This window comes from Oncorhynchus keta, unplaced genomic scaffold, assembly GCF_023373465.1.
Source record: "Oncorhynchus keta strain PuntledgeMale-10-30-2019 unplaced genomic scaffold, Oket_V2 Un_contig_1254_pilon_pilon, whole genome shotgun sequence".
In the NCBI taxonomy this organism is placed as follows: Eukaryota; Metazoa; Chordata; class Actinopteri; order Salmoniformes; family Salmonidae; genus Oncorhynchus; species Oncorhynchus keta.
Window position 1 is genome coordinate 87501 of NW_026277910.1, and position 14103 is coordinate 101603.

The following is a 14103-nucleotide window of genomic DNA, read 5'->3' on the forward strand; positions in this document are numbered from 1 at the left end:
TCTTGTTCCTGTTCTTTCTCTTCACTCCGTCTCCCTCTGCTGGTCGTATTAGGTTACCTTCTCTTTCTCTCCTCCTCCAGCTGTTCCTCATCTCCTCTAACTACCTCGTTCACCCTTTTCCCACCTGTTCCCTTTTTCCCTCTGATTAGGTCTCTATTTCTCTCTCTGTTCCTGCTTCTTTCTTTGTCAGATTCTCGTTTGAGTTTCTCATGCCAGAACCAAACTATCGTCTCGTTTGCGTCACCCTTGTCCCGTCCTGTCGGAATCTGCCAGTTCATCTGATGCTACGTGTGATCAGGTACCTCTGTCCTCTACGACCCGCGCCTACCCAGAGAGACCAGCAGTCTGTCGCCGCTAACCCAGCTATTCTCCTCTGCTGCTAAGAAGGGGGACTCTTCTGTAAATATCAGAAGGACATTTATATAGGGTATATGGTATATAGGGTATATGGTTACATTTATATAGGTATATGGTATATAGGGTATATGGTTACATTTAAACAGGGTATATATCATATAGGGTACATGGTTACATTTAAACAGGGTATATGGTATATAGGGTATATGGTTACATTTTTATAGCATATATGGTTACATTTATATAGGGTATATGGTTACATTTATATAGGGTATATGGTTACATTTATATAGGTATATGGTATATAGGGTATATGGTTATATTTAAACAGGGTATATATCATATAGGGTACATGGTTACATTTAAACAGGGTATATGGTATATAGGGTATATGGTTACATTTTTATAGCATATATGGTTACATTTATATAGGGTTGTCACGTTCTGACCTTTATTTCCTGTGTTTTGTATTTAGTTAGTATGGTCAGGGTGTGAGTTGGGTGGGCAGTCTATGTTTGTTTTTCTATGTTTTGGTTATTTCTATGTTTCGGCCTAGTATGGTTCTCAATCAGAGGCAGGTGTCATTAGTTGTCTCTGATTGAGAATCATACTTAGGTGGCCTGGGTTTCACTGTGTGTTTGTGGGTGATTGTTCCTGTCTCTGTGTGTGCACCAGATAGGACTGTTTTTGAGTTTTCACATTTCTTGTTTTTGTTAGTTTGTTCATGTGTACCTTAACGTATTAAAAAAAGAACCATGGACAATTACCACGCCGCGTATTGGTCCTCTGATCCGTTTTGCCTCTCCTCTTCGGAAGAAGAGGAGGAAATTCATTACAAGGGTATATGGTTACATTTATATATGGTTACATTTATATAGGGTATATGGTTACATTTATATAGGGTATATGGTTACATTTATATAGGGTATATGGTTACATTTATATAGGGTATATGGTTACATTTATATAGGGTATATGGTTACATTTATATAGGGTATATGGTTACATTTATATAGGGTATATGGTATATAGGGTATATGGTTACATTTATATAGGGTATATGGTTACGTTTATATAGGGTATATGGTATATAGGGTATATGGTTACATTTATATAGGGTATATGGTATATAGGGTATATGGTTACATTTATATAGGGTATATAGGGTATATGGTTACATTTATATAGGGTATATGGTTACATTTATATAGGGTATATGGTATATAGGGTATATGGTATATAGGGTATATGGTATATAGGGTATATGGTTACATTTATATAGGGTATATGGTTACATTTATATAGGGTATATGGTTACATTTATATAGGGTATATGGTATATAGGGTATATGGTATATAGGGTATATGGTTACGTTTATATAGGGTATATGGTTACATTTATATGGTATATAGGGTATATGGTTACATTTATATAGGGTATATGGTATATAGGGTATATGGTTACATTTATATAGGGTATATAGGGTATATGGTTACATTTATATAGGGTATATGGTTACATTTATATAGGGTATATGGTTACGTTTATATAGGGTATATGGTTATATATAGGGTATATGGTATATATGGTATATAGGGTATATGGTTACGTTTATATAGGGTATATGGTATATAGGGTATATGGTATATAGGGTATATGGTTACATTTATATAGGGTATATGGTTACGTTTATATAGGGTATATGGTTACGTTTATATAGGGTATATGGTATATAGGGTATATGGTTACGTTTATATAGGGTATATAGGGTATATGGTTACATTTATATAGGGTATATGGTTACGTTTATATAGGGTATATGGTTACGTTTATATAGGGGGTATATGTTGTTGCCTGTAATCCATGGCTCCTAGTTGGGGTATGTATGTACAGTCACTGTGGGGACGACGTCCTCAATGAACTTATTGATGAAGCCAGTGACTGATGTGCTGTATTCCTCAATGCCATTGGAAGAATCCCGGAACATGCTCCAGTCTGTGCTAGCAAAATAGTCCTATAGTTTAGCATCTGCTTCATCAGACCACTTTTCTATAGACAGAGTCACTGGTGCTTCCTGCTTTCATTTTTGCTTGTAAGCAAGAATCGGGAGGATAGAGTTGTAGTTGGATTTACAAATGGAGGGCGAGGGAGAGCTTTCTACACATCTCTGTGTGTGGAGTACAGGTGATCTACATTTCCTTCTGATTGCAAATTGAACATCTTGCTGGAAATTTGGTAGAACTGATTTAAGTTTCCCTGCATTAAAGTCTCTGGCCACTAGGAGCGCCGCCTCTGGGTGAGTGGTTTCCTGTTTGCTTATTTCCTTATACAGCTGTCTGGGTGAGGTCTTCGTGCCAGCATCTGTCTGTGGTGGTAAATAAACAGCCTCGAAAAGTATAGCTGGAAATTCTCTAGGCAAGTAGTGTGGCCTGCAATTTATCACAATATACTCTACTTCAGGTGAGCAAAATCTAGAGACTTCCTTAGATTTCGTGCACCAGCTGTTGTTTACAAATATGCAAAAAACAACACCCCCCCCCTCGTTTTACCGGAGTGTGCTGTTCTATCTTGCAGGTGCAGCGTATATCCCGCTAGCTGAAAATCTATGTCGTCATTCAGACATGATTCCGTGAAACTTAGGATATTGGATGCAGTCTATCACAGTGCAATCCGTTTTGTCACCAAAGCCTCAAATAATACCCACCACTGCGACCTGTATGCTCTCGTTGGCTGGCCCTCGCATCATATTCGTCGCCAAACCCAATGGCTGTAGGTCAGCTATAAGTCTTTGCTAGGTAAAGCTCTGCCTTATCTCAGCTCACTGGTCACCATAGCAGCACCCACCCGCAGCACGTGTTCCAGCAGGTACAGTTGAAATCGGAAGTTTACATATACCTTAGCCAAATACATTTAAACTAAGTTTGTCACAATTCCTGATATTTTATCCTAGTACAAGTCCCTGTTTTAGGTAAATTAGGATCACCACCTAATTTTAAGAATGTGAAATGTCAGATTAATAGTGGAGAGAATGATTTATTTCGGCTTTTATTTCTTTCATCACATTCCCAGTGGGTCAGAAGTTTACATACACTCAATTAGTATTTGGCAGCATTGCCTTTAATTTTTTAAAACTTGGGTCAAACGTTTCGGGTAGCCTTCCACAAGCTTCCTACAATAAATTGGGTGAATTTTGGCCCATTCCTCCTGACAGAGCTGAATCAGGCTTGTAGGCCTCCTTGCTCGCCCACGCTTTTTCAATTCTGCCCACAAAATTTCTATAGGATTGAGGTCAGTGCTTTGTGATGGGCACTCCAATACCTTGACATTGTCGTCCTTAAGCCATTTTGCCAAAACTTTGGAAGTATGCTTGGGGTCATTGTCCATTTGGAAGACCCATTTGCGACCAAGCTTTAACTTCCTGACTGATGTCTTGAGATGTCTTGCTTCAATATATTCACATAATTTTCCTGCCTCATGATGCCATCCATTTTGTGAAGTGCGCCAGTCCCTCCTGCAGCAAAGCACCCCCACAACATGATGCTGCCTCCCCCATGCTTCACGGTTGGAATGGTGTTCAACGGCTTGCTAGCCTCCCCCTTTTTTCTCCAAACATAACGATGGTCATTATGGCCAAACAGTTCTATTTTTGTTTCATCAGACCAGAGGACATTTCTCTAAAAAGTACAATCTTTGTCCCCATGTGCAAACCGTAGTCTGTGCTTTTTTTATGGCTGTTTTGGAGCAGTGGCTTCTTCCTTGCTGAGTGGCATTTCAGGTTATGTCGATATAGGACTCATTTTACTGTGGATATAGATACTTTTGTACCTGTTTCCTCCAGCATCATCACGAGGTCCTTTGCTGTTGTTCTGGGATTGATTTGCACTTTTCGCACCAAAGTACGTTCATCTCTAGGAGACAGAGCGTGTCTCCTTCCTGAGCGGTATGACTGCTGCGTGGTCCCATGGTGTTTATACTTGCGTATTATTGTTCGTACAGATGAACGTGGTACCTTTATGAGTTTGGATGAACCAGACTTGTGGACGTCTACAATTTTTTTTCTGAGGTCTTGGCTGATTTCTTTTGATTTTCCCATGATGTCAAGCAAAGAGGCACCAAGTTTGAAGGTAGGCCTTGAAATACATCCACAGGTACACCTCCAATTGACTCAAATGATGTCAGTTAGCCTATCAGAAGCTTCTAAAGCCATGAAATCATTTTCTGGAATTTTCCAAGCTGTATAAAAGCGCAGTCAACTTAGTGTATGTAAACGTATGGCCCACTGGAATTGTGATACAGTGAATTATAACTGAAATAATCTGTCATTAAAAACCATTGACTTTGCTCCATTAATCTTTCCCACGATCCTGACTCGTCCCCCAGTTCCTGCCACTGAAAAACATCCCAATAGCAGGATGCTGCCACCACCATGCTTCACCGTAGGGATGGTGCCAGGTTTCCTCCAGACGTGACACTTGACGTTCAGGCCATAGAGTTCAATCTTGGTTTCACCAGACCAGAGAATCTTGTTTATCATGGTCTGAGAGTCTTTTAGGTGCATTTTGGCAAACTCCAGGCAGGCTGTCATGTGCCTTTTACAGAGGAGTTGCTTCCTCTGGCCACTATAACATAAAGGCCTGACTGGTGCAGTGCTGCAGACATTTTTGTCCTTCCGGAAGGTTCTCGAATCCCATCTCCACAGAGGAACTGGAGCTCTGTCAGAATGACCATTGGGTTGTTGGTCACCTCCATGACCAAGGCCCTTCTCCCACGATTACTCAGTTTGGCTGGGAGACCAGCTATAGGAAGAGTTTTGGTGGTTCCAAACTTCTTCCATTTAAGAATGATGGAGGCCACGGTGTTCTTGGGGTGTCCTTCAATGCTGCAGAAATGTTTTGGGACCCTTCCCCAGATCTGTTCCTCGACAAAATTCTGTCTCTGAGCTATACGGACAATTCCTTCAACCTCATGTCTTGGTTTTTGCTCTGACATGCCCTGTCAACTGTGGGACCTTATATAGACATGTGTGTGCCTTTCCAAATCATGTCCAATCAGTTGAATTTACCACAGGTGGACTCCAATCAAGTTGTAGAAACATCTCAAGGATGATCCGTAGAAACAGGATGTACCTGAGTTCAGTTTAGAGTCTCATTTGTCTATATAATGTCCACAGTTGACAATGCATGTCAGAGCGAAAACCAAGCCATGACGTCGAAGGAATTGTCCGTAGAGCTCAGAGACAGGATTGTGTCGAGGCTCCGGAGTTTAGAGTCTCATCGCAAAGGGTCTGAATACTTACGTAATCAAGGTTTTTCTGTTTTTTCAAACTTTATATACATCTACAAAAGTTTCTGAAACCCTGTTTTCTCTTTTTCATTATGGGATATTGTGTGTTGATTGATGAGTATTTAAAATAATAATCCATTTTAGAATACGGCTGAAATGTAACAAAATGTGAAAAAAGGGAAGGGGTCTGAATCCTTTCCGAATGCCCTGTACATACTGTACTGTAGCCCAGAGCCTTTTAGCTCTGTTGTAGCTGGAATTAAGGTTTTTGGTAGGGCCGAGAACGTTGTGGGCATGGATATGGGTTGAGCTTAAAATTCTACCACAGAGTAATGTTAAAGCTTTCTGCAAACACTTCAAATGGTAAGATAACGCAACACGTTGGTCCGTTGCTACAGCCACACCCCACCACTAGATGGCAGTACAGTTATACAGTACAGTTATACATAGAATGATGTACAGCCTTTTCCAGTGTGTTTGACTTAAGCATGTTCATGACTGTTATATTACTGCTATGTTCAGTATCAAGTGTTGTGTTATGTTACAAGCACAACGCAATACATCTTGGCTCTAAATCCCCTTGCCATGTCTCATGACTTGTCACACCTCTTACTGTACCTGGCTGAAAATTAATTTTATAGCGAAGGGTCTTAATACTTATGTAATTAAGCTATCCCTGTTTTTTTTATATTTTTTTATATACATTTGTACATACTGTTCTGTAGCCCTCTTTGTTATTAAGGGACTTCATTAGCTGTGGTTCCATCAAGAAAACATTTAGAGTTCCATTAGTCTGAATCCACGATATTGCAGAGGTTGAAAAGCCTTCTACCATGTAGTGAGAGACGCTATAGCAGACGTCCTGCGTATCGTCATCATCGACACCCTGTGGTGCGAAGACAGGACAGAGGTGTTGAAGGACTGCCTGGTCCTGTACTTCCCTCCTTGTCCTCCAGCTGGAGCACTTCACCCATCAGATGTGTACCTGATACTGGGACACATACAGAGGATCTTGTCAAAGAGGTGGTAGTCCTTTTACACCCACAGTGACGACCAGCAGCAACACAGGAGTCAGAGTACTGATGATTACAGGGCTGGTCAGGGCCGGTCAGGGCTGGTCAGGGCTGGTCAGGGCCGGTCAGGGCTGGTCAGGGCTGGTCAGGGCTGGTCAGGAGGTGTGACAGTCATTACCACTTCCTAAACGTGCCAAACAACGACGTCCTTAAACCCTCCAGGAAAGCCCAAGGGAGACAAGTCAGGAAGATGCAAACTGGGGTCAACAAGCTGTCTGCAGATCACAGAGGGGGAAGCAGACACTCAGACGAGATTCATTGTAGAGGAACTGAAGGAGAGGAATAGACTGATGGAGGAGACTAGAATAAAGGAGAGGAGGAGACAAGAAGAGAGGAGAGGAGGACACTGTTGGAGGAGACTAGAAAAGAGGCGAAGAGGAACATATTTTATTTTTAAAATTTTATTTCACCTTTTTTTAACCAGGTAGGCTAGTTGAGAACAAGTTCTCATTTGCAACTGCGGCCTGGCAAAGATAAAGCAAACAGTTCGACACATACAACAACACAGAGTTACACATGGAGTAAAACAAACATACAGTCAATAATACAGTAGAAAAGTATATATACAGCATGTGCAAATGTGGTAGGATAAGGGATGTAAGGCAATACATAGGCCATTGTGGTGAAGTAATTACAATATAGCAATTAAACACTGGAATGGTAGAATGTGCAAAAGATGAATGTGCAAGTAGAGATACTGGGGTGCAAAGGAGCAAGATAAATAAATAAATACAGTATGGGGATGAGGTACTGTAGGTAGATAGATGGGCTGTTTACAGATGGGCTATGTACAGGTGTAGTGATCTGTGAGCTGCTCTGACATCTGGTGCTTAAAGGTAGTGAGGGAGGTAAGAGTCTCCAGCTTTAGTGATTTTTGCAGTTCGTTCCAGTCATTGGCAGCCGAGAATTTGAAGGAGAGGTAGCCAAAGGAAGAATTAGCTTTGGGGTTGACCAGTGAGATATACCTGCTGGACCACATGCTATGGGTGGGTGCTGCTATGGTGACCAGTGAGCTGAGATAAGGCAGGGCTTTACCTAGCAGAGACTTGTAGATGACCTGGAGCCAGTGGGTTTGGCGATGAGTATGAAGCAAGGGCTTCATTAAGATATTTATGGAGGAGACTAGAAGAGAGGAGAGGAGGAGACTGATGCAGGAGACTAAAAGAGAGGAGAGGAGGAGACTGGTGGAGGAGACTGAAAGAGAAGAGAGGAGAAGACTAGAAGAGAGGAGAGGAGGAGACTGATGGAGGAGATTAGAAGAGAGGAGGATGCTCAAAATGGCCAGAAGCGAAGAACATTCTTCTGAAACTGTCAGTCTATTCTTGTTCTGAGAAATGACGGCTATTCCATGAGAGAAATTGTTAAGAAACTGAAGATCTTGTTCAATGCTGTGTACTACTCCCTTCACAGAACAGCGCAAACTGGCTCTAACCAGAATAGAAAGAGGAGTGCAGGCCCCGGGAACAACTGAGCAAGAGGACAAGTACTTTAGAGAGTCTAGTTTGAGAAACAGATGACTCGCAAGTCCTAAACTGGCAGCTTCATTAACAAATACCCACAAAACACCAGACTCAAAGTCAACAGTGAAGAGGGAACTCCAGGATGCTGGCCTTCTAAGTAGAGTTCCTCTGTCTAGTGTTTGTTTACTTCAGACCATCTTAATATTCTATTTATATTGGCAGGTCTGGATTTTTCTTTGCAACTCTGTTTTTTTGTGTGTTTTGTTTAAGTTTAAGTTCATATTTTAAATAACAACATTTTCACATATATAGACACTGGTTTAGTGCTGGAGAAAAGTGGTGCAGTTGTCCTTCAAGTTCAGTTTAAGTAACCCTGTACTTCTGATATTATGCTGCTGTCCCTCTCTTATGAGTGTATCTGCACAGACATTTTTGTCACTTTTTGACCAGGACAGAGTGGAATGACCGCTAAGTACCGTGCTGATACTGTGAAGTAAACCTTGTTAAAAGTAGTTTTTTGTAGTTTACAATTGCAACATGCTAAGATAAGTACAATATTAACAAAGGGTTGTGGACCACCTCCAATATGAACGCCAAAGAGGGATCCGGATGGACCAGCACGGGAGCCTAGGTAAACAGAGCCCACAGGTGACCAAAGGCCCTGTCCGCCTCTGCCGACCACTGCAAACATACCGCGGATAAACCTTCGGTAGTAGTTGGCAAACCCAAGAAACTGCTGCACCACCCTGAGGTGGAAATGCGGTACCCTAAGAAGGAGACAGACTGTTGGAAGAACAGACATTTCTGCACCCTGTGCACCAGGGACACACGTTCGGCGCGTGTAGCGGAGTATATCAGAATGTCATCAATATACACCACTACACCCTGCCCGTGCGGGTCCCTGAAAATCTCGTCTACAAAGGCGTGGAAGACTGATGGAGCATTCATCAACCCGTACGGCATGATGAGGTACTCAACAAATCAAATCAAATCAAATGTATTTATATAGCCCTTCGTACATCAGCTGATATCTCAAAGTGCTGTACAGAAACCCAACCTAAAACCCCAAACAGCAAGCAATGCAGGTGTAGAAGCACGGTGGCTAGGAAAAACTCCCTAGAAAGGCCATAACCTAGGAAGAAACCTAGAGAGGAACCAGGCTATGTGGGGTGGCCAGTCCTCTTCTGGCTGTGCCGGGTGGAGATAATAACAGAACATGGCCAAGATGTACAAATGTTCATAAATGACCAGCATGGTCCAATAATAATAAGGCAGAACAGCTGAAACTGGAGCAGCAGCATGGCCAGGTGGACTGGGGACAGCAAGGAGTCATCATGTCAGGTAGTCCTGAGGCATGGTCCTAGGGCTCAGGTCCTCAGAGAGAGAGAAAGAAAGAGAGAAAGAGAGAATTAGAGAGAGCACACTTAAATTCACACAGTACACCGAATAGGACAGGAGAAGTACTCCAGATATAACAAACTGACCCTAGCCCCCCGACACAAACAACTGCAGCATAAATACTGGAGGCTGAGACAGGAGGGGTCAGGAGACACTGTGGCCCCATCCGAGGACACCCCCGGACAGGGCCAAACAGGAAGGATATAACCCCACCCACTTTGCCAAAGCACAGCCCCCACACCACTAGAAGGATATCTTCAACCACCAACTTACCATCCTGAGACAAGGCTGTGTATAGCCCACAAAGATCTCCGCCACGGCACAACCCAAGGTGGGGGCGCCAACCCAGACAGGATGATCACATCAGTGACTCAACCCACTCAGGTGATGTACCCCTCCCAGGGAATGTATGAGAGAGCCCCAGTAAGCCAGTGACTCAGCCCCTGTAATAGGGTTGGAGGCAGAGAATCCCAGTGGAAAGAGGGGAACCGGCCAGGCAGAGACAGCAAGGACGGTTCTTTGCTCCAGAGCCTTTCCGTTCACCTTCAATCATATGACCCACTGAAGAGATGAGTCTTCAGTAAAGACTTAAAGGTTGAGACCGAGTTTGCGTCTCTGACATGGGTAGGCAGACCGTTCCATAAAAATAGCGTACGTGTAGGTATGTACGGCAGGACCAAATCAGAGAGATAGGTAGGAGCAAGCCCATGTAATGCTTTGTAGGTTAGCAGTAAAACCTTGAAATCAGCCCTTGAGTACGACTCATAAGGTCGTACTGAACTGCGTCTTCCACTCGTCTCCCTCCCGGATACGCACCAGGTTGTCGGCACTCCTGAGATCAAGTTTGGTGAAGAAGCTCGCCCTGTGCATTGACTCAATCACCATGGTGATAAGAGGTAGCAGGCAACTGTACCTCACAGTGATTTGGTTTAGACCTCGATAGTCAATACGCGGGCGCAGACCTCCTTCCTTCTTCTTCACAAAAAAGAAACTCGAGGAGGAGGGGGAAGTGGAGGACCGAATGTACCCTTGTGACCGTCTCCGCCTGTGACAGAGAATACATGTGACTCCTGGGAAGTGCAGCGTCTAAAAGGAGATTTATCGCACAATCCCCCCGTCGATGGGGTGGTAATTGAGTCGCATTCTTTTTGGAGAAGGCGAGAGCCAAATCGGCATATTCTGGGGGAATGCATAACCAGGTGGAGACCTGGTCTGGACTTTCCACCGTAGTAGCACCAACAGAAACCCCTAACCTCCTCACTCTTGCGACCTCTCTGTGAGAGCCCTCTGTTTCCATGAAACAGTGGGGTCATGACAAGCTAACCAGGATAGGCCTAGCACCGCGGGAAACGCAGGAGAGTCAATGAGAAAGAGACTGATTCTCTCCGTGTGACCCCCCTGCGTCACCATGCCCAGAGGAGTGGTGGCCTATCTAATCAACCCTGAACCTAATGGTCGACTATCTAAGGCGTGAACTAGGAAGGGCATAGCCACAGGAACGATGGGAATCCCTAAACAATGGGCAAATGATCTGTCGAAAAGTAACGAACAAAAACAGAACAGAGGACTCTGGGTAAGAATGGTGCCTTCTCACCTGTGGTGACGCCAGAGTTCCCTGCCAACCCGACACCGACCAACAGTGTGACCTCTGCGGCCACAGACGGAACCTCCTCCGGTCTCCCTGAGCGCAGCACCTCCCAACTCCATGGGCATCGGAGCGGTGGTGCTGCTATATGACTGTTATATTACTGCTATATGACTGCTATATGACTGCTATATGACTGTTATATTACTGCTATATGACTGCTATATGACTGCTATATGACTGCTATATGACTGCTATATGACTGTTATATTACTGCTATATGACTGCTATATGACTGTTATATTACTGCTATATGACTGTTATATGACTGCTATATGACTGGTATATGACTGCTATATGACTGTTATATGACTGCTATATGACTGTTATATGACTGTTATATGACTGCTATATGACTGTTATATGACTGTTATATGACTGTTATATGACTGCTATATGACTGTTATATGACTGTTATATGACTGCTATATGACTGTTATATGACTGTTATATGACTGTTATATGACTGCTATATGACTGCTATATGACTGTTATATGACTGTTATATTACTGCTATATGACTGTTATATGACTGTTATATGACTGTTATATGACTGCTATATGACTGTTATATGACTGTTATATGACTGTTATATGACTGTTATATGACTGCTATATGACTGTTATATGACTGTTATATGACTGCTATATGACTGCTATATGACTGCTATATGACTGCTATATGACTGCTATATGACTGTTATATGACTGCTATATGACTGCTGTAATATGACCTCTTCTGGCTCCAACAGAGATGGCCGCCTCGCTTTGCGTTCCTAGGAAACTATGCAGTATTTTGTTTTTTTACGTGTTATTTCTTACACTGGTACCCCAGGTCATCTTAGGTTTCATTACATACAGCCGGGGGGAACTACTGAATATAAGAGCAACGTCACCATCATTACGACCAGGAATACGACTTTCCCGAAGCGGATCGTGTGTTTTTCCCACCACCCCAGGACAATGGATCGGATCCCAGCCGGCGAACCAAAACAACATAGCTGTTAAAGGGGCAAATGAAGCAGTCTTCTGGTCAGGCTCCGGAGACGGGCACATCGCGCACCACACCCTAGCATACTACGCGCCAATGTCCAGTCTCTTGACAACAAGGGTATCATTCCAGAGAGACATCAGGGACTGTAACGTTCTTTGCTTCACGGAAACATGGCTCACTCGAGACACGCTATCGGAGTCGGTAGAGCCAGCTGGTTTCTTCACGCATCGCGCCGACAGAAACAAGCATCTTTCTGGTAAGAAGAGGGACAGGGGTATGCATTATGATTAATGAGACGTGGTGTGATCATAACAACATACAGGAACTCAAGTCCTTCTGTTCACCTGACCTAGAATTCCTTACAATCAAATGTCGACCGCATTATCTACCAAGAGATTTCTCTTCGATTATAATCTCAGCTGTATATATTCCCCCCAAGCAGACACATCGATGGCCCTGAACTAACTTTATTTGACTCTTTGCAAACTGGAAACCACATATCCTGAGGCTGCATTCATTGTAGCTGGGGATTTTAACAAGGTTGAAAACAAGACTCCCTAAATTCTATCAGCATATCGATTGTGCAACCAGGGCTGGCAAAACCCTGGATCACTGTTATTCTAACTTCTGTGACGCCTATAAGGCCACCCCCCGCCCTCCTTTCGGGAAAAGCTGACCACGACTCCATTTTGTTGCTCACAGCCTATAGACGGAGACTAAAACAGGAAGGTCCCGCGCTCAGGTCTGTTCAACGCTGGTCCGACCGATCTGTTGCCACGCTTCAATACTGGTTCGATCACATGGATTGGGATATGTTCCGCATTGCGTCCAACACCAACATTGACGAATACGTCATTAGCAAGTGCATCGGCGATGTCGTACCCACAGCAACTATTAAAACATTCCCAAACCAGAAACCGTAAATTCATGGCAGCATTCGAAACTGAAAGCGCGAACCACTGCTTTTAACCAGGGCAAGGTGACCGGAAACATGACCGAATACAAACAGCTTAGCTATTCCCTCCGCAAGGCAATAAAACAAGCTAAGCATCAGTATAGAGACAAAGTAGAGTCGCAATTCAACGGCTCAGACACAAGAGGTATGTGGCAGGGTCTACAGTTAATCACGGATTACAAAAAGAAAACCAGCCCTGCTGCGGACCAGGATGTCTTGCTCCCAGACAGACTAAATAACTTTTTTGCTCGCTTTGAGGACAATACAGTACCACTGACATGACCCGCAACCAAAACCTGCGGACCCTACTTCACTGCAGCCGACGTGAGTAAAACATTTAAACGTGTTAACTGTTATTGACTGTAACCTTTGTCCATTACATGATTGATGCAGCTTTTTCCCAGAAGCTTGAATCTGATGTGGGCATTTATATGCTCCCTGCTTTTGTGATGTCATTTACCTGAACGATCAATGTGTTTCTGGTCACAGTACCAAGACTCAATACAGGCGGCGTGATGAAAGGCTCCCTGTTAACCTTTCTAGCGCAGGCGGAACCCCTCGACAACATTCCTCTGAAAAGGCAGCGAGCGAAATTCAAAAATATATATTTTAAATATGTTACTTTCACACATTAACCTGTTGAGTGTAGGGGGCAGTATTTTGATTTTTGGATGAAAAACGTACCCAAATTTAACTGCCTATTTCTCAGGCCCGGAATCTAGAATATGCATATGATTGTCAGATTATGATAGAAAACATTCTAAAGTTTCCAAAACTGTGAAAATATTGTCTGTGAGTATTACAGAACTGATATTGCAGGTGAAAACCTGAGGAAAATTCAACCAGGAAGTGGCCTCTATTTTGAAAGCTCCATGTTCCATTAAATGCCCTCCCTCCATTTAAAGGGATATCACCAGATTCATTTTCCTACGGCTTC

At 43.2% G+C, this 14103-nt stretch overlaps 1 protein-coding gene across 1 annotated transcript in view; it reads left to right on the top strand.

Annotated features, from left to right (window-relative positions):
• The window catches only part of LOC127917966 (basic proline-rich protein-like), a 23928-nt gene extending 12619 nt beyond the window's left edge, over positions 1 to 11309 (top strand). The window contains exon 3 of the mRNA XM_052501125.1: positions 11182 to 11309. Within this exon, the coding sequence (XP_052357085.1) occupies positions 11182 to 11309 (128 nt within the window). The remainder of the gene's footprint in view (positions 1 to 11181) is intronic.
• The last annotated feature ends 2794 nt before the right edge of the window (positions 11310 to 14103 follow it).